This window comes from Mytilus trossulus, chromosome 9 (genome assembly GCF_036588685.1).
Source record: "Mytilus trossulus isolate FHL-02 chromosome 9, PNRI_Mtr1.1.1.hap1, whole genome shotgun sequence".
Classification (NCBI taxonomy): Eukaryota; Metazoa; Mollusca; class Bivalvia; order Mytilida; family Mytilidae; genus Mytilus; species Mytilus trossulus.
The window spans coordinates 38,048,576-38,074,645 of NC_086381.1; the positions used below are offsets into that span (position 1 = coordinate 38,048,576).

Here is a 26,070-nt window from a genome sequence, read left to right on the forward strand (position 1 = left end):
TGCTAGACCAATCATCAGTTGCTACCACAAGAATTATCAGAACTAAACAAACTAGTTATATAATCAGATAACACGTCAGGTAAATATTTTACGAAATTTTCCTTTGATCTTACTGACTGATAAACATGCCTGATTTTTTACTTTGAATAGGGTTTCTCGTCGGTATGAGACAACTGTCCATGTTTTGTGTTGTTTTCAGAAAAAAAAACTGTTTCCGCGGCAGACATTGAGTGTTTTAAAAGATCATGTCATTTCCGGGTATTTAAAAAAAGTATGCATGTGTATCATGTAGACAAAACATATTTGCACCTATGGAAATCTTTAATTGTTGTGTGAATTTTTTCTTCAACAATTTTCCATTGATCTTCACTGACTTCAGATAGTTAAAGATTATTGTTGGTCATCTCAACGAGGTTGATTTTTTTCGCTTTAGCCGGTACGGCGAAAATGAGAAAAGCAATCGAGTTGAGATGACCAATGATATTTCTGTTTATAACGATGTTGTTAGTTTCATAAACAACGGCATGTGGATACAAATAGAAATACCTATATATAACAAAAATATTTGAACGTGACTGGGTACCTGTACATCCTAACAACAAAAAGACAATACGTACATATCTGAGAGTTCCCGCAGTTACTGACAGCCAGTTCAAAGTCAATAACAACTCAACATTTAAAAAAAAGAATACATCTAAGACTCAATTATGAATCAGTACACATCCAACATCCATTGGATTAAGTGTGAATACGTCATTAACAATCAGAGAAAAACATGCTCATGTGCAATGCCAAGATACAGCCAGGTATCAAAAGATTGAAGAGCCATGAGCCAAACTTGATGTTTATATCTATGGAAGAATTTAATAAAAGTTTAAGAAATTTGCGGTAACGAAACAGTCCCTGACTTGATAATTTAAAACACATAGATTACAACAAGATTACGTTACGGTTTGTTGGAATCATAAACGTTACATGTTTACTGATACCCCTCTGTTCGCCCCTTTTCTTTTTTTGATATCTTATAAAAAAAAAAAAAAAAAAATCAAAAAGTGAAATAATCGAAATTCCACTTTTAATTAGGTTTAGTATTTTTAAAGTTTGAACAAATTTCTAAACTACCAAATTTAAAGACGATATTTAGAATTTTAATATTTTAATTGTCTGGTTAAAATTGGTTAAAATTTCAAAAATTTCTAATCTTTTACACAATTTTGGAATTTTGATATTTTAAAACTTTGATCAGAATTCCCAAAATCTAATATTTGAAAACTTTTTTAAACTTTGAATTCAATTGATAAGTGTTACACGGACCCAACAGACACTGACATAGCGAACGAAATATGCAAATGTATAAATGTTTTAAAGAAGACATATATGTATAGAAATTTATTAATTAAAGTTTATCATGATTTTATAATTTGTTTTCTATTCTTTATTTATACTTCTATTCTAATCTAAGCCGGTAAATAGCGCCAAGATAATGTCATGGATGTGATATGATTGTCGATGAGATGTCCAACTCTCCATAGGACCAAATCACACAGAAATTGTATAGCTATGGATCACCGTATGGCCTTCAACAATCAGAGGCGGATTTAGGGGGGCAGGGGGCCGCCCCCCCTATTTGGGGAAAAAATTTGGTTGTTAATATAGGGAATCACTGAAACGTGACTGGAGCGGGCCCCCTCTTAGGTCAGTCAGTGGGCCCCCACTTATGAAAATTCTCGATCCGCCAAGCCCATACCGCATAGTAAGCTATAAAAGGTCCAAATATTATAGAAAGCTATAATTATAGAACATTATTTACATACTAGGTATACTATATTCATCTTTGAAACAACAAATGATCAATTTCAAATGTTTCCTTTGAATAAAAATATTAGATAACAGAGGCGGATTTTTTTTTAAGGGTTCGTATGGATAGTAAACCCGCCAATTGTAACAAGCCCCTGTGATATAACGTGCAAAAACTGTCAAAATTTAATAGGTGCAATTTGGGTACCGTCACGTTACAACGAAGACTTATTCAACATAGCTTATGTATTACATTAGTTTGCGAGGCCGACTGGCAAAATATCTACTAACCAAGGGGAGCAATCCCGTCACACATACAGCCTGGGCTTGTGCGTTTTAAAATAAATCAGAGTACCCCCTTTTTTCTGAAAACAAACTGGACCACCGGCCACTCATTTTATTTATTTATTTTTCTTTTATTGTTGCTTATTTAATACATGACATAATTCAACTGAATTGAAATCGTCGAATCTCTTATTAAATAATATTTACTTTCGTTTTCACATTTAAGACTTCAGTGGATTATCGTACTTGATTTTAACGCCTAGTCCACACAAGGAAGGTTGAATATGGAGGGAGATGAAATGGACGTAGATTGGGTCCCAACACAAGAACGGGGCGATCCGTTTCCTTTGTCAAAACCTCTGACAGATTATCAAATAAAAAATGTCGCAGGAGGTTATGTTTTTGAAGTTACAGATATCGATAGGCTCCACAGATTTTTGTGTCTGGGAACAGAGTTGGGATACTATAAAGCGAATTCACAGCATAGAAAATTCTCAAGATCTGAAGTTCAAGCAATAGACAGGTATTTAAAAAAATTATAAGTCCAAAGAATACTTATATTGAACCATAAATATATAGATTACACCATTATGATAAAGACATGATTAGTAATTTTGATTAACTCCCTTGTCATGTTACTAACAATTTTATATATATATGCAAGGACGTATAACTAATATACGTCCTTGATATATGTTGTGTACAAGATATCATTTTGTACAAATTATAATTTGTACAAAAATATTGTACAAATTATAATTTGTATTTTGACTTTGTACAAATTATAATTTGTACAAAACCAGCCTGTACAAATTATAATTTGTACAAAATTTGACAAAAATTCACTTATAACTTGTACAACAGTTTCAAATATAAATTTTGGTCAAAAATGCATTGATTCACACGATAGAATTGTAGTTAACTGACCACACACCAAACCTTATTAACAAAATACACCGTTTTTACACAACTACAAAAGGCAGTTTGATCTTGAAATTTTTGAGAGAAAAAAAAGTAAACAAATAGGAATTTGTTTCAAATTGTCAATTCACAAACTACTTTTTCTTAAAAATATATCGTTCAATAGTAGTGCTTGAATAGTACTTATCGTTATTTCGAGGATTATTTTTTTATTCCGAAACTTTGCAAAACGGATTATAGTTTGTATCGTGAAAGATCGTGTACAGCATTTTGATGATCGTTTAAAGGATCTCAAAAGGTTTGTTTGCCACTATGTAATTATTCGTTATTTCAAAAAGTCCATGAAAACATCAAAATCATAATCAAAATTTTTTCTTTAAACAATGGTTCATTTTCAAAAAATATTATTTTTCAATAAACAAATACACATGTTTATTCACAGCAACGGTTCCTGAGCTTCAACGTTTGCTATGTGAAGCAGATAAAGGGAAAACAGGTCGTCGTGGAATTGAGAGTGAAAAGATGGTTTGCAATATCAGATTCCATAAATCACTAGATCACCTGCTCAAACGAATGATAAAGTACTGATTTTAGAATTTTTAAACTTAGGTCTAATGTGTATCAATGCTGTTTCTCCAAAATCCATATGATAAATTATTGTACAAGTTATAAGTGAATTTTTGTCCAATTTTGTACAAATTGTAATTTGTACAAGCAATTTTTACAAAGTCAAAATACAAATTATAATTTGTACAATATTTTTGTACAAATTATAATTTGTACAATATTTTTGTACAAATTATAATTTGTACAAAATGATAACTTGTACACAACATATATATAAATAGATTCTTAATGATTAGATATTAGTTTGTATATATTTAAGATATTGGGTCCATGTGCATGACCTAGACATGGTAGAGTAGAATACATTTTGTTTGCCAATAGAAATTTTACTATATATATAGAAATTTTACTTTCCAAATTACAAGGCCCATATAGAGTGTATAAATTAAGTACAATGATTAAAGTAATTAATAAAAAAAAGAATGTGAACTTTAAGAAAAGGGCTTAAACGAAAGAAGAAATATAGATATTATATTTACTAAAAAGTTTAAGAATGTTAAGAACTTAAGCTTGTTATTCATTTGTTAATTAAGACTATGAGTGCAGTTATATCTTATTTATATCCAACTCTACACCACACAATAATACTAATATTATGCAATTATGCAATTAGATTCCAGAAAGAGTAAATGTTATGTATTTTAGTTAAATTGGATTAATCATAGGGTGAGAGTATGTTCTATACCTGCCCCCTCCCCCAGTCCCCCTCCCCCTACTTGATGAAAATGACGCATATATGGGAAAATATGCGTTATTTTCATCAAAATGGGAAATTTTAAATAAACCATGAATTTGACTGAAACTTCAATTTACAGACCCATTTTCAAGAGTCAAACCCTGCTTTAAAATAAGGCCCCATTTTGTCTGTGATGATACATAAATAGACCCTCAAATGTGCACATATAGTCATTTTAGGCAAGAATTTTTTTTAAAAGAGTGTTTTTCAGTTTGTACTCATGCACATTTAATTTATTACTACTGAGACTGCACTGTTGGGGAAAAAAGTTGTTTTTTGGGTAATAATTTTGATAAAGCCATTTTTTTTTTCAAATTGGGATTCTTCTCCAGGGGAAGAAAAAGCCTTTATTCTCCACTAATTTGAGGCAAACAATATCACTGTAACATAAACGTAATAATACAGGCAGACATATTTCATTTTACCCTGATTCTTGATAAGTGTTGTACTTATGAGTTGTCGGATTATTGGGCTGTTGGACTATTGGGTTGTCGGACAATTGGGTTGTTGGACTAATGGGGTTTTGGACCAATGGGCTGTCGGACTAATGGGCTGTCGAAATAATGGCGTCCATCCTAGCCCTACATCATTAACCTTTGCAAAAATCGTCTCTGAAACTACTGGTCCAAATATTTCCAAACTTGGCCATAACCATTATTAAGGTATCTAGTTAAAAATTGTGTCCCATAACCATGATAACCCTGCCTACCAACCAACATATGGCCAACATGGCTAAACAAAAAAACATAGGGGTACAGAATGCAGTTTTTGGCTTATATCTCTGAAACTTGAGCATTAATAGATATTTGACAATAGGGGATATTGTTAATTAGGATAAGATCTATCTGTTCTGAAATTTTCAGTTGAATAAGGGGCCAATAAATGTGAAAAACAAGCATTTTTCTGGTTTCCAGACAATATTTTGTGTTTAAGTCGTGCACATGCAGTATGGAGATCTCTCTAAAATTGTATTAAAAGGTCCCACACTGCAAAGGAAAAGCTGGGATTGAGATTTGTGGTAATTGCTCCAAAGGTGGTTTCAAACAAGGGGGGAGGGGGTAGGGATTTTTTCCCAAATTATTTAAGAGATTCATATATATTTTTTTCAAAATTTGTCAAAATTTTATCAATTTTTATAAACAGTTTTAAGAAGAAATCTTCAATTATGCAGTCATGACAGTATTGTGCAATAGATTTGTAAGAGTTTGATCAAAGGAGTACGTCGGGTCAGGGCAGATTTTGGCCTCAACTTTCAAGTTCATTTAGACACTTTTTAAACACTAAAGTGTCTATTTCAATTGATTCGTGAAAGATTTTAACTGATTAAGTCATTTTAAACGCCCCAATTCAAGCTTGAATATGAAAAATCTATCAAATATGCAAAAAAAGTCACTTTTAAGACGGTTTTTGTAATACGTGTCAAAAATGAAAGTGGCCACATCCGTGTTCATCCTTGCCCTTTATATATATTTTGTATTATCATCCAATACAACTCACATTTCAATATTATGAATGAGCATGAATGCGGCCACTTTCATTTCAGACGGAAACCGTCTAAAATTTATCTAAAATGCTGAAATTTTTATTAAACAGCAAATGAGAGAAGACACACCTTTATTAGATTAAATGCGAAGTAAACGCCCGTTTTCTCTTTACAAAATTAGAGGACGCGCTGTTTTCGTGTTAACCCAAAAGAAAGGCCTGTTTACTTTTTATGTGTACTTAAATTTCGAAGTTAACGTAAAGTTAACACGGTGTTTACATGAAGTGCGGGCGAGTAAACTCCGTGTTAACTTTTTCGGCCCGTTAACATGTAATGCTTCAAAGTTGGTCTGCACCCAACTGTATGACCTGGAACTGCTGGGGCCCTCAGAACTGTCACCAAGTTTCGGGCGTACACTTTAAAATGGCCGAGCTACGCCACTGATATGTGCTTTGTTTTGTCAAAAACAGCTCATAATTTATGTAGCAGAAACATTCTACTTTCCAATAAATAGCTTATAATTAAAGATTACTTTTTCACAATTTTGTAAAACTGCTATATTTTGGGGTCAAAAAGGACTCTTACTGAACCAACCCCTTTATTTTGTTTCCAAAGCCCATATTTATAATGTCAAAAGTTTCATGAAATTCAGGTAGTATCAAGCTTGAATATTGTGTCCAAATTTGCCCCAACTCAGTTCAGGACCTCTGCAGTCATATCAGTTTGTTGATTAAAGTATCGCATATTGATTGCCCTAAAACATTTTGTAAAACATATACAACAATTATAATATTTATACATAAAAAAATCAATATCCAGCCATAATTACTGACTTATGAGACACTTTCAGGCTGACTTATACATGAATCTCTGAAACACTTAGTTAAGCAAAAGTATAACGGTTGCATAATTTCATGCATTAACTGTACATGTGATCACTGACATGGGCTCTTAAGACCTTTAGTTATATGAACGCAAAAAGTTTTGCAGTCCTATATTGGTATCAAATTGTCTTCGTCCTTGTTGTTGTTGGCGTCTCCAGTGTGGTCTTCGGGTCTCCAGTGTTGTCGGAAGATGGATAGTTTCTGGATAATAACTTAAGTTTTAGGTAACAGAAATCAATAAAAAAAATTCACACAAGATTATTAACAACTTCCGGTGAAGCAGCGTTTGATTGATTTGTTTTTTTCTCGTCCTAATGGTTTAGGAATTAAGGACCAAAAAGGGGCACAAATAAGAATTTTTCTTGGTTTTTGCACAATAACTTAGTATAAGTAAATAGAAATATGTCCTTATTATTATTGTTTGAATTAAATTTAAAATAAAGGTTCTGCAAAAGAAAATCATGCATTTACCAACATTCAAACTGACTCCATTTTGGAAAATGACATGTAACAAATAAACATTTAGCTACAATTACAGACCTTTTTACAAGCAAAATTATACACAATGCTTCTGACCAAAAAACACAAAAAAAGTTCCAAAGTTGGTTTCTTTTCTCTAACTCAACCAAATGTTAGGAATAGATAAAGATCAAATTTCAATTTTGTTGATGTCACTTTTACTGTCCTAGAATTTTGTCCTTTTCAAATAGAAAAATTGCTGCACCTTTCCTATTTTTTAACGATATCAATCCAGTAATTTTTAGCTCACCTGGCCCAAAGGGCCAAGTGAGCTTTTATCATCATTTGGCGTCTGGCGTCATCGTCCTTAACTTTTACAAAAATCTTCTCCTCTGAAACTACTGGGCCAAATTAAACTAAACTTGGCCACAATCATCATAAGGGTATCTAGTTAAAAAAATGTGAGGCGTGACCCACCAAACCAAGCCGCCATGGCTAAAAATAGAACATAGGGGTAAAATGCAGTTTTTGGCTTATAACTCAGAAACCAAAGCATTTAGAGCAAATCTGACATGGGTGTAAAATTGTTTATCAGGTCAAGATCTATCTACTCTGAAATTTTCAGATGAATCAAACAACATGTTGTTGGGTTGCTGCCCCTGAATTGGTAATTTTAAGGAAATTTTGCTGTTTTTGGTTATTATCTTGAATATTATTATAAATAGAGATAAACTTGAAGCAGCAATAATGTTCAGCAAAGTAAGATTTACAAATAACAAATACATGTCAAAGGTTATTATCTTGAATATAATTATAGATGGAGATAAACTGTAAACAGCAATAATGTTCAACAAAGTAAGATTTACAAATAAGTCAACATGACCAAAATGGTCAGTTGACCCCTTTAGGAGTTATTGCCCTTTATAGTCAATTTTTAACCTTTTTTCGTAAATTTCCATGATCTTTTACAAAAATCTTCTCCTCTGAAACTACCAGGCCAAAACTATCCAAACTTGGCCACAATCATTATTGGTGTATCTAGTTTAAAAATTGTGTTTTTTTACCTGGCCAACCAACCAAGATGGCCGCCACGGCTAAAAATGGAACATGGAGGTTAAATGCAGTTTTTAGTTATAACACAAAAACCAAAGCATTTAGAGCAAATCTGACAATGGGTAAAATTGTTTATCTGGTCAAGATCTATCTGCCCTGTAATTTTAAGATAAATGGTACAACCTGTTGTTGGGTTGCTGCCCCTGAATTGGTAATTTTAAGGAAATTTTGCTGTTTTTGGATATTATCTTGAATATTATTATGGATAGAGATAAACTGTAAACAGCAAAAATGTTCAGCAAAGTAAGATTTACAAATAAGTCAACAGGTCGAAAATGGTCAGTTGACCCCTTTAGGAGTTATTGCCCTTTATAGTCAATTTTTAACCATTTTTGTAAATCTTAGTTAATTTTTACATAAATCTTCTCCTCTGAAACTACTGGGCCAAATTTTACCAAACATAGCCAGAATCATTATTAGGCTATCTAGCTAAAAAATTGTGTTTTTTGACTGGGCAAACCAACCAAGATGGCCACTACGGCTAAAAATAGAACATATGGGTAAAATGCAGTTTTTGGCGTATAACTCAAAAACCAAAGCATTTAGAGCAACTCTGATATGGATTAAAATTGTTTATCTGGTCAAGATCTATCTGCCCTGAAATATTTAGATGAATCGGACAACTCCTTGTTAGGTTGCTGCCCCTGAATTGGTAATTTTAAGGAAATTTTGCTGTTTTGGGTTATTATCTTGAATATTATTATAGATAGAGATAACAATTTCATAAAATTTGTAAATTTTTACTTACATTTTCCACTGAAACTACACGGACAAGTTCATTATAGATAGAGATAATTGTAAGCAGCAAGAATGTTCAGTAAAGTAAGATGTACAAACACATCTCAATCACCTAATCACAATTTTGTCATGTCATGAACTGTCTGCTTCCTTTGTTTAATTCACATATACCAAGGTGCGCGACACAGGCTCTTTAGAGCCTCTAGTTTTAATTTTAGTAATCTTTGTTTTCCATAATTATAGTTGAATGAACCACAATCAATGCTTTATACAGTAACAATGCAATGTTTTATTTTGCCTTCTACTGATAAATTAAAGCATTTTTAACCCATTATTTCTAAGCATATTTCAAAATCTTTGCCAATCAGAGTTATCTTTCTTTGTCCAGAAAGGTAGTTGAAACATCTAATAACCAATGCTTTATATAATACAATATTTAATTTTACTTCTTACTGATTAATTGAAGAAAAATTTACCTCTGAGTGCTTTCAAGCACTTTGATAACTGTTAAGGGTTATGCCCTTCACAAATGAAAAAAAATGCTGAATTTGTGTTTTCTTTCTGTAACTTGAGTTTGTCTCAACTAAACATGCTAAATGTAATGAAATGTATATAATGCTTTTTACCACCAAACTCAGTCTATGTTAAATTTTTGGAAGTGTCACTTTTACAGTTCTTGAGTAATGTCTCTTTATAGCGTTTAATACTAGAGGGGGCATCAGCTGTGTCCCTATGGACACATTCCACATCTATACTATTAAACGAGAAGACCTCATTTTGTGTGTCGCTTCTCTTCCTTCCCCAATAAATTAATCATTATGCCTCTGTGTCCTATCGGTACCATGTATAGTCGCATTTGTCAATCCATTCTTATGATTATTCTTATTCAGTTTCGGGTTAATTTGGGGGAAAAAACAAAAAAAAGGCGGCCGGATATTGTTACCGTCATCAGACGGATTTTTAAGTCAGACTAGACTTCTGCTTTATTCTGGATACTTGGAAACATGAATAAAGAGTATTTGCTATCTTCAATCATTTTCAAGTTTACTTTTAACGATGGTCACAGAGTTTATTAAATAGAAAGCGTCTATAAGCTTTATTTATAGTAATGAAATCAGAATGTTCATACCATGCAGATAAACGCTAACATTATTGAAATTAATAGAGATTTTTTTTTAGGAATTTTGGGAAAAAAAAGGAGGAGTCGAGCTAGAAAAACAATTGTCCTGTCCCAAAGTACCTATGAATTTTTACACCTTTTCTGAAATTCTCCAGTCATAAAATCTTTTACATAAATCCATCGGGTCACTATAGGTACATTAAATAGAGAGGTTCTATGCAATATATCAATGACCGCCGTGGTGGATTGGTTAGTAAACTGAGAATTGATAGTAAAAAGCAAACACACTTTATTTATAGTAATGAATGTTCATAATATACTAAATGTATGTTCATATTGAAATTAATAGAAAACAAAAAAATGGGAATTTTAGAAAAAAAAAGGAGAAGGGGTAGAAAAACAATTATCCTGTCCCTAAGTACCTATGACTTCTGATAGGCTTTCCTGAATAGAAAACAAAAAAATGGGAATTTTGAAAAAAAAAGGAGGAGGGTAGAAAAACAATTGTCCTGTCCCTAAGTACCTATGACTTCTGATAGGCTTTCCTGAATAGAAAACAAAAAAAATGGGAGTTTTGAAAAAAAAGGAAGAGGGGTAGAAAATAATTGTCCTGTCCCTAAGTACATGTACCTATGACTTTTGATACCTCAGTTTCATTAAATCTAGTTTAAAATCTAGTTTAATGTATTTTTATAGTAACAACAAACAAAAGAACTAATATATGTCAAGTGGACCTGCTTTTATACAAGTGCACTTAAAATTTTACTTGCTAACAATTTTGTTCGCTATGGAGATTCTGTATATTGTCAAGTTATCGGAGTTCCAATGGGGACTCTCTCTGCACTACTTATTGTGGACCTGTTTTTGTATTATAATTTAATTTATGAATAAAATCAACAAAGACCCATCAACACAACATTTGATACAAACTTTTTATTAACACTTTTAGATATTTGAATGATGTATTGGCAACCTCAATATGTACACCAAAGCTATTAATCTCGCTGATCTGACTTCAGATAAAGCTAATACTAACAATGATCACTGCCCTTGATATCTTGATATCTATACATTTAACTGGAAAAGAGACGAAATTTCATTTCCTATTGCGTATTAATTTTTGGAAAAATGACGCTTTTAGCGGCATAATTCCCATAGGCGGATCCAGGGGGCCCCCTCTTTTGTGGGAAAAATTTGGTCGATTATATAGGGAATCATGGAAGCATGACTGGAGCGGGCCCCCTCTTACGTCGGTCAGAGGGCCCCCCTTAGGAAAAGCTCTGGATCCGCCACTGATTCCAATACTATTGACCTGAACTTCCATTACATTTAGGTGTCATACCACCAATTACTCCCTCAAATTTAGAACGTGAAAGTAGGCCTACTCGGACAAAAAATAGTGCATTTGATGTCATTTTTTACTTAAACTAACCGACAAATTGGCAGAAATGAAACTTTTGGGGAAAGAGAAATATATCAAGACCATTTTGAGCTAAAATTTACTTGTTTATGAGTTTGCATTCAAAATTGAGGATTAATGCACTCCATAGTATACTAATTTAAGATTTTCAGAAAACCAGGGGTTATTTTTAGTGGTACCTCTATTCGGAACACCTTTTCTTTTTTATATGATTTTAAACACCTGGTGAAAATTGACATGTAGAAAGCTGATACATGTAGGATTCAGGGTATACCTGGTTTCTATGGAGTTAAACTTAAGGTAAAATATTTAGAAAGCTGTGAAAATTGTAAAATTTGGTTGAACAGATAGGGACTTTTATTTGGTGGTAAAATTGACACCTTTAAGCAAAATGCGGTGAAACATCAAAATCAGAAAACTATTGTTTTTTTTTGTCTCAACTGATAATTTGAGTTATTAGTAGCCACATTTCAATCTTTTTGGGAGCAAAATGTCACATATTGCAATTTTAGAGCCTAAAACTTGAGTTTGTGCTATTTTTAGCTTTTCCCATCCTGACAATATGCTCTTATATAAAAAATATCCTAAATAATGTTATAAATGCACAGAAAGTTATACTTCACGATTTTTTACTTATGGTTTACATATGTTCATTATGACATAATATATATATTCACAAAGTTTTATCGCTATATGTGCAGTAATAAAGGAGAAATTCAATATTTAATGAAAAAATATTAACTACTTCCTGTAGGTCGTGACGTTTTCTCCTGGTTTTTGCATGCCGGGATTTAAAATATAATCATTAAAAGTCTTGGTTTTTAATCATATTTTAACGTAATCGAAAGCGCGCCGATGACTTATGCTTTATCTAAATAACCATCCGATAATAAAAAGATAAAACGCACAGGCGTTCAATTGTACATATTCATGAGATAAATTTTCTATGTTAAACGTATATATTCGAATTATTTTTGTAGACAACACAAAAAATTATAAAATTTTTAATTAAGATATTTTCGGACTGATTAGGTGAACAAAGTAAAGAACAATAATCTGTAAAGACAATATGTTGGTGTACTCTTATTGACCTTTTACTATCTCTGCTATGACTTGGTTGATACGATGTGTGTATTCAAGGTTCTGTGGCAATACTCGTAGATGGCTTGTTGAAAGATAAATTGTTATTTGCACTTCGGTATTTAACCACGCCTCTCGGGCACACCTTGCCAGTTGTGACTGTCTATTCGGATCAGTGAATTATAAGACAAGGGAGCATTCAATACACATATTTAAAATATATATTCAAGTTGGTGACAAACAAAAATTGATCGCCGTGGAATTATTTAATTATGTTTGGTGCTATTATTTATTTGAATTCAAATAAGTTAATTTACTAAGAAATACACAATTTTCGGTTAAAGACGGGAAACTTAAATCATATGTCCGATTGAAATGATTTACACCTTTTGTCCTTGATTGATGTCTAATTAAAAGGAGAACTTAGAAATTATAAATAGCTTTACCAAAGTATTTTTATTTGTCTTTATTAGGCAAATTAATGAATGAAAACACTTAGATTTAGACTTTTTAAAAGCCACGTATAAATTAATAACTGGAACTCACTGAAGATAACTCTACCGAAGCGGAATATAATATGAACGAATAAAGAAAAAATATTTTTCTACTTGAGAAGTTTTAAAAAATTGACAGCAAATTTAAGGTCTTCTTGGAATGGAATCGAAAAATTACGAATAGATATTCTTTATCAAGTGTGAAAAACGTCAACCAAATTTAATCATAATCGGGGACGTCCTTATTAAAATAGTCTTCGTCTCACAACGTATACTACTTAATAACTATTTGACCAAAGATGTTTAAAAACAAAAGACAACGAATTTAATGTCATCTTTCCCTATTTTTGAATGTAATTATAAGTCTGTTCAACTGGCAAGGATACCTCTAAAGCGGACAAATATCTGACAAGCAGTTTATTCTTTAAATTTGCTGTCATTGAATATCAAGAAAGAAAATAAATCCCGAAAATGATTTGAAACTTTTTAATACTCAATAGCTTTCCTAGAAAATATTCACATCCCTCGGGGATTATTAGTGTACGTCCAGTTGAATATGTCGGAACAATTGTGGTGATGACGAATTTCTTTCTTTATTCGAGAACAATCTAATTGATATATAAATCTGTGATTTTACTATGTTCATAACTTCGATGAACCAAAGCAAGTCATAGATCGACCTGTATTTAAATCAAATTGGTCCTCTTCTTCTTCTTCTTTTGGTAAACAATAGTCTATCGAATTGGATGATTTCATACTGTTGGTATACGTGGACTAGTCTATTTACAACACTTTTACCCCAATTTGCACAAAATGTATGTTTCTTTCTTATGTTCAATGTATACATGTATATATTTTAAATTGCGCTGTAGTTCCGTAACTTTCTATCCGGGCGTATAAACGAATCGTCGACAAGTGCGCACATTTTTTTAATCAACATTTCTGGAATGATCCAAATATGTCCTTTACTAAATATTACATTTTCACAGAGACATATAATACAATTATATGTCTCTGAATTCCCAAATTAACCCTTGGAAAAAATACGTATATTTGTATATCTTCATTTTTTAGCTCACCTTCCCCGAAGGGCCAAGTGAGCTTTTCTCATCACTTGGCGTCCGGCGTCCGGCGTCGTCCGTCGTCGTCCGGCGTTAACTTTTACAAAAATCTTCTCCTCTGAAACTACTAGGCCAAATTTAACCAAACTTGGCCACAATCATCATTGGGGTATCTAGTTTAAAAATTGTGTCCGGTGACCCCGCCAACTAACCAAGATGGCCGCCATGGCTATAAATAGAACATAGGGGTAAAATGCAGTTTCTGGCTTATAACTCAAAAACCAAAGCATTTAGGGCAAATCTGACATGGGGTAATATTGTTAATCAGGTTAAGATCTATCTGCTCTGAAATTTCCAGATGAATCTGACATTCCGTTGTTAGGTTGCTGCCCCTGAATTGGTAATTTTAAGGAAATTTTGTTGTTTTTGGTTATTATCTTGAATATTATTTTAGATAGAGATAAACTGTAAAAAGCAATAATGTTCAGCAAAGTAAGATCTACAAATAAGTCAACATGACCAAAATGATCAGTTGACCACTTTAGGAGTTATTGCCCTTTATAGTCAATTTTTAACCATTTTTCGTAAATCTTAGTAATCTTTTAGAAAAATCTTCTCCTCTGAAACTGCTGGACCAAATTATTTGAAACTTGGCCACAATCATCATTGGGGTATCTAGTTTAAAAATTGTGTCCGGTGACCCCGCCAACTAACCAAGATGACCGCCATGGCTATAAATAGAACATAGGGGTAAAATGCAGTTTTTGGCTTATAACTCAAAAACCAAATAATTTAGAGAAAATATGACATGAAGTAAAATTGTTAATCAGGTGAAGATCTATCTGCCCTGAAATTTTCAGATGAATTGGACAACCTGTTTTTGGGTTGCGGCCCCTGAATTGTTAATTTTAAGGAAATTTTGCTGTTTTTGATTATTATATTGAATATTATTATAGATATAGGTAAACTGTAAACAGCAATAATGTTCAGCAAGGTCAGAGTTACAAATAAGTCAACATGACCAAAATGGTCAGTTGACCTCTTTAGGAGTTATTGCCCTTTAAAGTCAATTTTTAACCATTTTTCGTAAATTTTATATATCTTTTACTAAAATCTTCTTCTCTGAAACTGCTGTGCCAAATTGATCCAAACTTGGCCACAATCATCTTTGGGGTTTCTTGTTTAAAAAATGTGTCCGGTGACCTGGCCATCAAACCAAGGTCATGGCTAAAAATAGAACATAGGGGTAAAATGCAGTTTTTGGCTTATAACTCAAAAACCAAATAATTTAGAGAAAATCTGACATGAAGTAAAATTGTTAATCAGGTCAAGATCTATCTGCCCTGAAATTTTCAGATGAATTGGACAACCTGTTTTTGGGTTGCGGCCCCTGAATTGGTAATTTTAAGGACATTTTGCTGTTTTTGGTTATTATATTGAATATTATTATAGATATAGGTAAACTATAAACAGCAATAATTTTCAGCAAAGTAAGATCTACAAATAAGTCAACATGAACGAAATGGTCAATTGACCCCTGTAGGAGTTATTGAACTTTGTAGTCAATTTTCAATCTGCTTCCTTTGTTTAATATTCACATAGACCAAGGTGAGCGACACAGGCTCTTTAGAGCCTCGTTTTGGTTTTTTTTGTATCATTTTTTTTTATAAATAATATTCTTTACACCAGAAATTTTATTTATAAACAAGCGTATGAGTTAAGTAATGACTAGTATATTATATCACTTTCGGACACGCAAGACAGAGATGTATATTATACATGCACCTGATAGTTCAAAATGGAAAGTTATAAGTTATCGGCCGTGTACACTGATCAATACCTACAGAAGTGAAACGATGCATGAACTTGCAAGCCCGACAGGAAATCGCTTGAATACCTGGACGTGTCACCTTACACCCCTCACAATACCTTTGGGAGTAATACCTTAAGCCATGCGGGTGATCAGTGGAGCGAAGATCCTAATTTATTTGAATAAAGTATATTACTTTAAAGAATTATGAACGAATTAGATTTTCGAAAACAATTTTCACGGAACACTTATTTCTGTATCTGTATCTGTATGTATACGTTGAAGATACCAATTCTGGCTTTTACTCAACGGGAGAGAGAGACACCTATTGGCGGTGTTGGAGAGCAGCCTTGAAGCTCTCAACTGTATCTGCGCATACAATACGATCCTCTAGTTGGTTCCAATGTAGTACACTCTTGACGAAGAAAGAGTTCTTATATGGATCGGTGTTGCTTGGAATAGTATCTAGTGCCTTAGAATTGTTCTTCACTGAATTTGTCACTATATTGGCACATACAAAATTGTCAAATGTTTTAGGTTTGATTTTCCTCTTAGGTTTACTTTTAACAAGATTATTATTTATGATTTGAACTTTGACTTTTTAACTAATTCCAATATTAACAGTTTAAAAATAACAGACTATATGGTTATTAAAAAAATAAGAAAATTTTCCGTATCAAGTTAGTTAGTCAGATAAAACAACCGTACGATTGACAAGATATCGACACGTAATTAAGACTACATCTGTTACTGTAGTTTTGTTTCTTTGTGGTTTATAGACATATCGTGATTTTTATTTGGACAAGATAACAAAATGGCGGAAGGCAGAGAACTGATACTCAAAATTTAAAATCGATGGTGATCTCTTATCTAGCGGAATAAAACTTTAATATTTATAAATTTGAGCATTTTTATACAGAATGAACATAATATCAATTTTTGATTTTTTTGCGAAGTTTCCCTTTAAACATTGAAACATAGGTTGTTTACTACCCCAAAACAAATTTTATCATGTAGATTTAATGAAATTATTTGATTTTTACCCCTTATATATAGTGAAATGTCCGTGTTGGTTCACTTTCTACTGGTTATGAGACAGATCGAAATACCGAAAATATTAATTGCGAGTGGTTAACGTTTCTGTTTCATTTCTCAGGATAAATGTATAATTATCGATCTCGATAGCATAGACTTCGTTACGTTCGTACACATTAATTTGACGATCTTTTCTGCATTACTTGTCAATCAAAAAAACTTCAAATAACACAGAAAGGACGTTATATTTCTTACTTGTCCGGTCGGGCTAGCGATAATTGAAATTTACTAGTCTGAGCTGAAAATTAAATACTAGTCTGGGGCATCGGGCTAGGGGTGGGTCTTTTCACCACCGCACACCACCGAACACCACCGAACACCTTAAAAACCACCAACCACTAAGAAAAACTTTGATATTATACAATAAAACGATAAAATAAATTAAATTACATATAATTTAATCAATTTTTCGATTTTTTCGAGCATCATTTTTATGTTGAAATCGAAAATCAATATAAGCAAAAACGTCTCCGGATTCATCACTTTCCGGATTACTTTGTGTATGATAAAATTCAAATATATTTTCATAATTAGTAATGATAAAAAGTTCAAGTATCCTGGATCTCTGTTCATCGGTTAGATTTTGATATTTTTCTCTTTTATTATTATTGTTACAACTATTTTATAGAAGAGTTAGAAAAAGAAAAAAATGGAAAAAACTTTAAAGTATATTTGTTCATGAGGGTCAGCGGAGTTAAAAAAAAAAATGGGGTGTTATGACTGTATTCTGTAGATATTTGGACTTTTAATCTTCTAATTTGTTGAATTAATAGCTTGAGTATTATATTTAATTTACATTGATAACGATAAAAGACAAAATAATGAACTTTTGGGGTGTTCGGTGGTGAAAAGACCTACCGTCGGGCTAGTGGTTAACGACGCAGACTGGGACTCATGTCAGACTCAATCTTTGTTTACAAAGTTACAGCAACAGTCTGTAACAGGCTGTATCTGTATGACATGTGAATAAATTGTCGATACTGATGCTAGAATTAATACAACGGTTTGAGAGATCGCCGCCGATTTATTGGCGGGGTGTGAGAACAGGTTTGAAGCTCTCTACGTCTGATCAATGCTGATGCGTGCACAACAATGTCGTCTAGGTGATTCAACGCGACACTGTCTTACAAATACAAATTAATATTGTACGGTGTGTTACTTACATGGTGGAATGTCAATACACTCACAGTTAAAGTTATTCTTAACTTGTTTTTCCACAAAAATTGTTGCGTGGTATTCTTTGAATTTCTCAGCATTTATGATTCTCTTAAGCTTCGTACATGCTTTTTTTTTAGGAATTCGTCTGGTTCAATAACGTGAATCAGCTCCTCAACTACTTTTTACATATATACTAATTTTGGCTTCAACGCCTGGTTCGTCCTGGTCTGGAGGTCTTGATGGAGTAAGTTCAAGTTTGGCAAGCATTTTGGAGACGTATCCATCCTCTCTTGACTTGTAATCTCTGGTGATAAATTTTGCCGCTTGACATGTATCCTAGCTTGTTTATTTTTGTTACCGGACAGGGGCTCCATATTAAATTTTGAGATCAAATCATAAGTCTAGTTCATTGTTCTAATAAGCCACCAAGTTGAATATATAGTGACCCACGATAACAGCATAATTACTTGGAATTGGGTTTTATACCATGATGGTTCAATGCAATGGCATAAACCTAAATGGAGACAAACATTTTACATGAAATATGGTGGTTTAATGCAACATAAAAAAACCAGATAACTATGATATATTGTTAAAGAATGAATATCAATTATATGGGTCATGGGTAGAGTTGTTATGAAATATCAATATGGCAGAGAAGTGGTTTCAAGTTTCATATAAAGCGACCTGACTGACATGAAATAAAAAATCAAAGGAGTATCCATATTTGTCTAATCTTCAAGGTGAAATAATACTAGTATAACAATACTATGCTTTTGGGTAAATCTACAGAAATCGAATTTACTTCAAATAAAAAAAATAACTATGTCACTATTAACTTATCATATGTAATGGGTATGTGGGTAATTAGTCCTAAAACATATGACATCGGGAGCATTGTTTACTATTTCTATTTACTGTTCTGGATTGTTTTTACTATCATTATAAAAACGTTAAAAATTGAATTTAGAATGTACAAAAGAACAGCCAGTAGTCATTTATTTTTACCTAAAACATCCAGTATTCATTGGATACTGTAGATCATTCAGGTAGTCTTGACCCTTGACCTATTCATTTGTACTATATAAAGAACAGTCCGTTGACATTTTCACTTCACACACACATATCCGAATATCAATTATATGCTAACAAGACATGTTGCAATGTTCAACTTATTATAGTATGTGAAAATCAAGACTTGCACAAATATATCCCAATATTAGAGGCAGTGGCGTCATTTTTCCTCAGAGCTGTCAGCTCTTTGATTAGATAGTGACGTTCCCCTGTCACCATATTATGGTGTTTATGTATCTCAATTTGTCCAATTTGCATGCTCGTGTATTATTCACCAAAATTAATTTTAACGAAAAAGTTAATAAAATCTGTATTTCTGAAAGTTATTACACTTTGGTTTTGGATAACACTAACTAATCAAAACATTTTCTAATATAAGGTGCAAGAACATCATTCCTAAATATAAATCTTTATGTACCTTAAGATTGAAGCCTCCAATAAAAAAAACTCACAACACCACCTTTTCATGCTTTTCATAAATTCTAATGATAGAGGCATTTGTTTTCTTTTTAAATGCCCCTGCGGTGGCGGATTGGGCACCCAGCCTTACTCTTGACAGTATGTGGGTCAGTAGTCCATAAATTACCTTTATAACTCACCTGGTCCAATGGGCCAAGTGATCTGGGCCAAGTGATCTTTTCTCACCACTTGGCGTCTGTCATCTGTTGTCCCTTAATTTTTACAATAAAAAATCTCATCTGAAACTACTGGGCCAAATTTAACCAAACTTAGCAACAATCATAATTGGGCATCTAGTTTAAAACTGTGTCCGATGACCCGGCCACCAATATCAAGATGGCCACCATGGCTAAAAATAGAATGTAGGTGTAAAATGCAGATTTAGGCTTATATCTCTGCAACTAAACTGTTCATTATATTAAGATATATTCCTCCTGACAAATCAGACAAGCCGATTTTGAGTGGCTGCCTCTGAATTAGTAATTTAAAGGAAATTTTGCAGTTTTAGGTTATTATCTTGAATACTATAATATAATATAGATAAAGATAAAATGTAAAGCAATTATGTTCAGCAAAGTAAGATCTACAAATAAGTCAAAATGATAAAAATGGTCAATTTACCCCATAAGGATTTATTGCCCTTTCAAGTGAAATTTAACAGATTTTCGTATACTAGTATTTTGTAATCTGTTACAAAAGTCTTCTCATGAAACAACAGAGACAACCAAAATTTGACCACACTCAGCATTAGGGTATCTAGTTTAAAAATATGTCTGATGACCTTGCCTGCCAACACGCAGTTTTTGACTTACAACTCTCAATCTAATGCAAAAGTATAATGATTGTATCATTCCATGCATCAATTGTAAATTAAAAAATATCAGGTGATCGATACATGCTCCTTGGAGCCTCTTGTTTGAGTCGTGCCCTTTTATAAATGATAAAAAAATGCGAAGTTTCGATTCTATAACTTTTAATAAGCTTGTGTAAACCAAATTTTATGACATTTATACACCATGCTTATTATCCCAAAACGCAGATCAAGTTTGAATTTTAGTAGTGTCACTTTTACCGTTTTAGAGTTGTGCCTCTTGACAAATGACAAAAATGTTGATTTGTTTTTTCGCCTCCGTTCTCTTTCTGAAGTTTGCCTCAAACAAATGTTATGAAAGCGGGACAAATGATACCAAAGGGACAGTCAAACTCATAAATCTAAAACAAACTGACAACGCCATGGCGAAAAATGAAAAAGACACTTATGCTCATTTTGCTTATCAAGCGTAGCGTCACTTTGGTGCAAGAAAATTGGAACCGTTAATTTTATTACCGTTCTTGTTAGTTTATAACTTTATATGCAAGGGGGCATCATCTGTAAATTCCCTATTATTTCTTTGCAATAATTCAATCGATACATACTTCTTCTCAAATTTTGAATCTTTAAAATAGGGAAGTTTGTTAGAAAGTAATTTCAAATCTGGTTATCGACTTCTTGCCAAAGCCTCGGTCACACCTTAACGAATAACTCGAACGGATGCCTAAAGGATATCTTTTTTTCAATTTGTTCATGTCCGTTAGACATTCGTTCTTATCTGTTAGACGTCCGTCCATATCCGTTGCATGTCCGTTTATCGTACGTTTTATCTGTCGATGTCCGTTCTGTCCGGTGGAAATTTTTGAGCATGTTCAAAACTTTGAACAAAAGTGTTTATGATAATGAAAAACAGCACAATGTAAAAAAGTTACTATTTATACTTTAGATATAAAAAGCTATGATGAAAAGTTAAACTAATTTTTCTACAATTTTCATTTCTACTTTGAATGTTGGTTTTCGATTACCTCCCGCACCGCTCGCTATGTTTAGATTAACCTTTTAAAGTAGGCTTCATATCTGCAAGATAATACTAACAAATAAGTCAACATCACGAATTTGATGTTGTCAATTTAAATTGTTATAGAGATAATTCGAATACTAATATATCTTATTAACCAACATGTACTTTTTGTTTCAGGTTGATTCAAGCAGAAAGAGGTCATGAAGTCGTTAGATGTATTAAAGATGTAAGCGTTCGAGGAAGAGCATGTAAACAGAACCCAACATTGTATGCCCTAGCAGTTTGTGCAAGATCCAATGACCCGCGCACAAAGCATGCTGCCTACAGCGTACTCAACGAGGTGTGTCGTATACCTACTCATCTGTTTCAGTTTATAAAATATTGTGAAGAAATGAGCGGACATGAAACTGGATGGGGAAGAGCACACCGTATAGCAATCAGTAAGTGGTACAAACAATTCGTTGAAGTAGGTCTACATGCTCGTAAAACCCCATTGAAGCTTGCTTATCTTGTAACAAAATATCGACGACGATTTAAATGGAGCCACAAAGATGTCATACGGCTATCCCATACCCGGTCGAAACATAAAGCAATAAAGATAATTTTGCAAGACGTGCTTGGTAAACAAATGGAAGTGACTGATTCTAGGGAATCTTCCGATGTCAAAGAATTTCTTCTTGCGGTAAAAGAAGCGAAACGTTGCAGCATCGATAACAAGAAAGATGAAGACAAGTTATGTCAATATATCGCCCTTCATGAGTTGAGTTGGGAGCATGTTCCTAACAAGTTTCTCAAACATAGTGTTAAAGTTTGGGACGTTCTTTCTCGGTTGATGCCTATGACAGCTATGATTCGGAATCTTGGTAAAATGACGAGTATGGGTATGCACGATGATAAACCAGGGGCTACTCATTGGGTGGATCATGTAGTAAGTAGACTTGATGACGATGACGAGTTAAAACGTAATCGTATCCATCCATTGACATTACTGATTGCTATGAAGCATTACGAAAAGGGAGCTCAGAGAAATAACAAAATATCATGGGATCCTAATCCTAGAATCATAGAGGCTCTGTCCAAAGCTTTCATCAGAAGTACAAGAATACAACAACCTGACAAAATGAAGTATTTGATGGCTGTATCGGTAGGCGAGAACATGCAAAAACCTATCTGTGGGTCTACGATAACAGCTGGGGAAGCAGCAGCAGCAATGGTTTATTCTACCATTCAAACACAAGATGTGGAAGTGATCCTGTTCACAAACAGAATTGAAGAAGCTTTTACCGCCACTATCACAAAGGCAGATAACTTAAAATCTATTGAACAGAAGATATATGAAATACCGAAAGAAACTAAATCTAAATATATAAAGCAAGACTTGTCAGTCCCCTTTATATGGGCGGCATCAAGGAAAAAGAAATTCGATGCCATTATGGTTTTCACTGATTCGATAACAAGTTGTGGATTTATCCATCCAGCAGAAGCTTTAAAAATGTATACAGAGTACGTGACAATTCCTGACTACCGATTCGTTGTCGTTGCTATGACCAGCGATAAATATTCTGTTGCTGCTCCTGACAGCGTGCACAACTTAGATGTCGTTGGATTTGATACCTCGACACCTGACATTATAATGAATTTCGTTTTGAACTTGAAACAAAGACCCATGGAAGAGGACATACGTTGGCATGATGATGACGATATACTTTAAAAATAATGTAGACACCTCGGCAAATATGGAAGCGTTTACACTTACAATTATATTTTCTGAGTATAGACAAACAAGTGCAAATGAAAACGTTATAAGGCATCTTACCACCTTATGCATGCTTTAAAAATAAAACCTCATTTTAACTTTCTGACAGTTTCATATCAAGCTCCATGCATGCCTTAAAACTTTTAAGGAGTATAGAGTTTCTTTCGTAGTTAGAGGTTACAATATTTGTCAATACGTTATGATCAACCATCATACATAGTGATACATGTAAGAATTTTTGCTATTACAAGTGCCATAACGCCAATCTGAAGTATTATCATGATTTTAATTAACTAACCAGCTTACCAAAGGGAAAGGGAAGAACATTATACTTTTCAAATTGTTCGATGGCCATTTTTAAGTATGCTGTATGCAAAAGGACCTCTGGTAAAATATACTGTCAGTGAATGTATGTTAACACTTAATTCATTATTTAAAATCATCTATAAAGGGATATTCCAATGTTTGCTGTTAAGGTGACTCTTTAGCGCAACGTGTAAATGCTTAAGATCTTCCGCTTAAAACAGTTTTCACGGGACCGTATATAGACATTCTTTTTTCTGGATTCATGAATAAGGGGTTAAATTCTTAATGCCATCCTCGAGTACGTTTTATAAAATGATGTATTGTACAAACATGATAAAGTAAAGATGTACTATTCAATTATTTAATATTAGTTTTCAGAGATTCAAATAGCAATATCCGATATTAAATCAAACATTCAAACAAGTACCAACAGGAAAATGGTTTCTTCAATGCAGAACTCGATGCATAAGTTATTACAGGAAAAACTTATCTCGAAGTTAGATTTCTGAACTGATAAGCTTCTTTGGAAAATTGATGTCACGTTTCATTGAAATGTTTTTGAACTAGTCGGAGTATATCAAATTACTTACTTTTTCCGCATTAGTACCCTTAATTTTATCAAGATATATAGTTTAGTGGGGTTTTTTTAATACTGCATACTGGAAACTATGAAAATTTAGCAATTATTGCAATTATTTAGGATTTTCAATTTAAATATTATATAACGCTATAGACAAGATTTGCAATTTTGCTATATGCCGAATCAGCACACAAGGCTACGACGCGACGAAATGCCTTCAAAACAGTAATGTACTTAGTATTGGTGGGAAAAAAATCAGTAAACAATTATTTTCGATGTTGAACTACATTTGTGCAATTAGACATGTATTGCAAAAACGGGTTAAACTTTTTAGATTAACTTCCAATGTACCATGTGGTAGTAAATAATATGAAAAGTGCAAAATGTGTGACACAATAATATATAACTACTTTAGTATACGAGAATATTTAAATACGTGTTATATTGAACAACACACTGTCAGAAACTAACCACGGATGTAATTTTAATTATATAGCCCAAATGTATTTAATATCGGCGAAAATAATTGATACCAAAATAATAAAATGCGAAAACGGGAAGAACAAATTTTCACGAGTATCAACAGATTTGTTACAAATAGTAAGAACCACCAAAGTAAAACATTTTGTGAATTTTGATTCCGTTTAGACGTATAAAATGAAGTCATGCTTTTTTATATGCCTGAATATCTTGTTGATTTTGGTGCAAGGTAGTATTTGCGCATTTAGTAAGATATGGAAGACATTATCCAGGCCAACCCATAATTGTATCACAACTTTTATGTATATTATAAGGAAACGACCATTTAACTTTAAAAGGGTGTGTGTGTTATGATAACGAAATTAAAGAGACACATATTCTTTCAAGGACAAAACAATATTCTGAAGATTTCCCTTATACCATATAGTGTTGAATTTAAAATAAAAATATCTGACTGATTTCGTTGTAAAAAAAACATAATATAATTGTTCGCACAAAGCGCGAAAAGAATTCTGACTCCTTCCCAAATCCATTGTATTTTGAACAACCATATTTTGATTCATTACTTGCATACTATGAAAATAAAACTAGCAATACATGTGTGTCATATGTCATATCTTATTTCATTTGATTAAATGCTAGGTTGATCTAAAATAATTTATAATTAAACCATATTATTTTTTGGTATACTTTTAGAATTACTACAGCTGACAAATTGTACATACACATTGTGCTTAAATTGCATATATTAATATAAAAATGACTCAAAAACTGTTATAGATAATAGTAAGTATTACACGAATACTAAACATTTATAAGTTATTTACTGAATAGACACAAATATGCAAATTGTTTGTTACTTCATTGATAAGCTGTTTTTTACACGTTTATTCCTTTTAATAAATTGTGTGCACATTTATGATTTATGAAAATATATTGAAAAAGTAAGAGTTTGTTTCTTATTCGTTTAATTAAAGATTTTAACAATCAAGAATTTTTTGTCTTTTGTCTTTTCAACTGCCAGGCTTTTCATTTTTCTTATTTACAGAAACCGAAACAGTCACTACTCTAACGACCAGCTAGTCAACCCTGAGGTTGTTCGTTCGAACCCCGCTCGTGCGGATGCACTCGAATCAAATCTTAATTCACTAGGATTGTCAGTTTTCCTATCCACGTTCGGGGCGGGCGAGAAGGGCTCTCTGGCTTCCTACGCCAATAAAAACTGACCGCCTCGAGATAGCCTGTATGCGGAGCTTAAAAGTGGCATTAAAACATCCAAAATCAATAAATCAGGTACATCAT

General features: G+C 32.9%; 1 protein-coding gene across 1 annotated transcript; it reads left to right on the forward strand.

Moving 5' to 3' along the window:
• On the forward strand, positions 1 to 25,287 carry LOC134685673 (RNA-binding protein RO60-like). The gene is made up of 3 exons (XM_063545636.1): positions 1 to 79; positions 2,309 to 2,605; positions 21,824 to 25,287. Exons 2-3 carry the CDS (start codon positions 2,367 to 2,369, stop codon positions 23,355 to 23,357), a joined length of 1,773 nt encoding a protein of 590 aa, XP_063401706.1. The 5' UTR covers positions 1 to 79; positions 2,309 to 2,366; the 3' UTR covers positions 23,358 to 25,287.
• The last annotated feature ends 783 nt before the right edge of the window (positions 25,288 to 26,070 follow it).

What these genes read in the sequence shown, in the direction of transcription:
- LOC134685673 (XM_063545636.1), top strand. Translation starts at nt 2,367, where the DNA reads ATGGAGGGAGATGAAATGGACGTAGATTGGGTCCCAACACAAGAACGG. An exon ending in GAAGTTCAAGCAATAGACAG is followed by an intron (nt 2,606 to 21,823) that starts GTATTTAAAAAA and finishes TTTTTGTTTCAG; the next exon opens with GTTGATTCAAGCAGAAAGAG.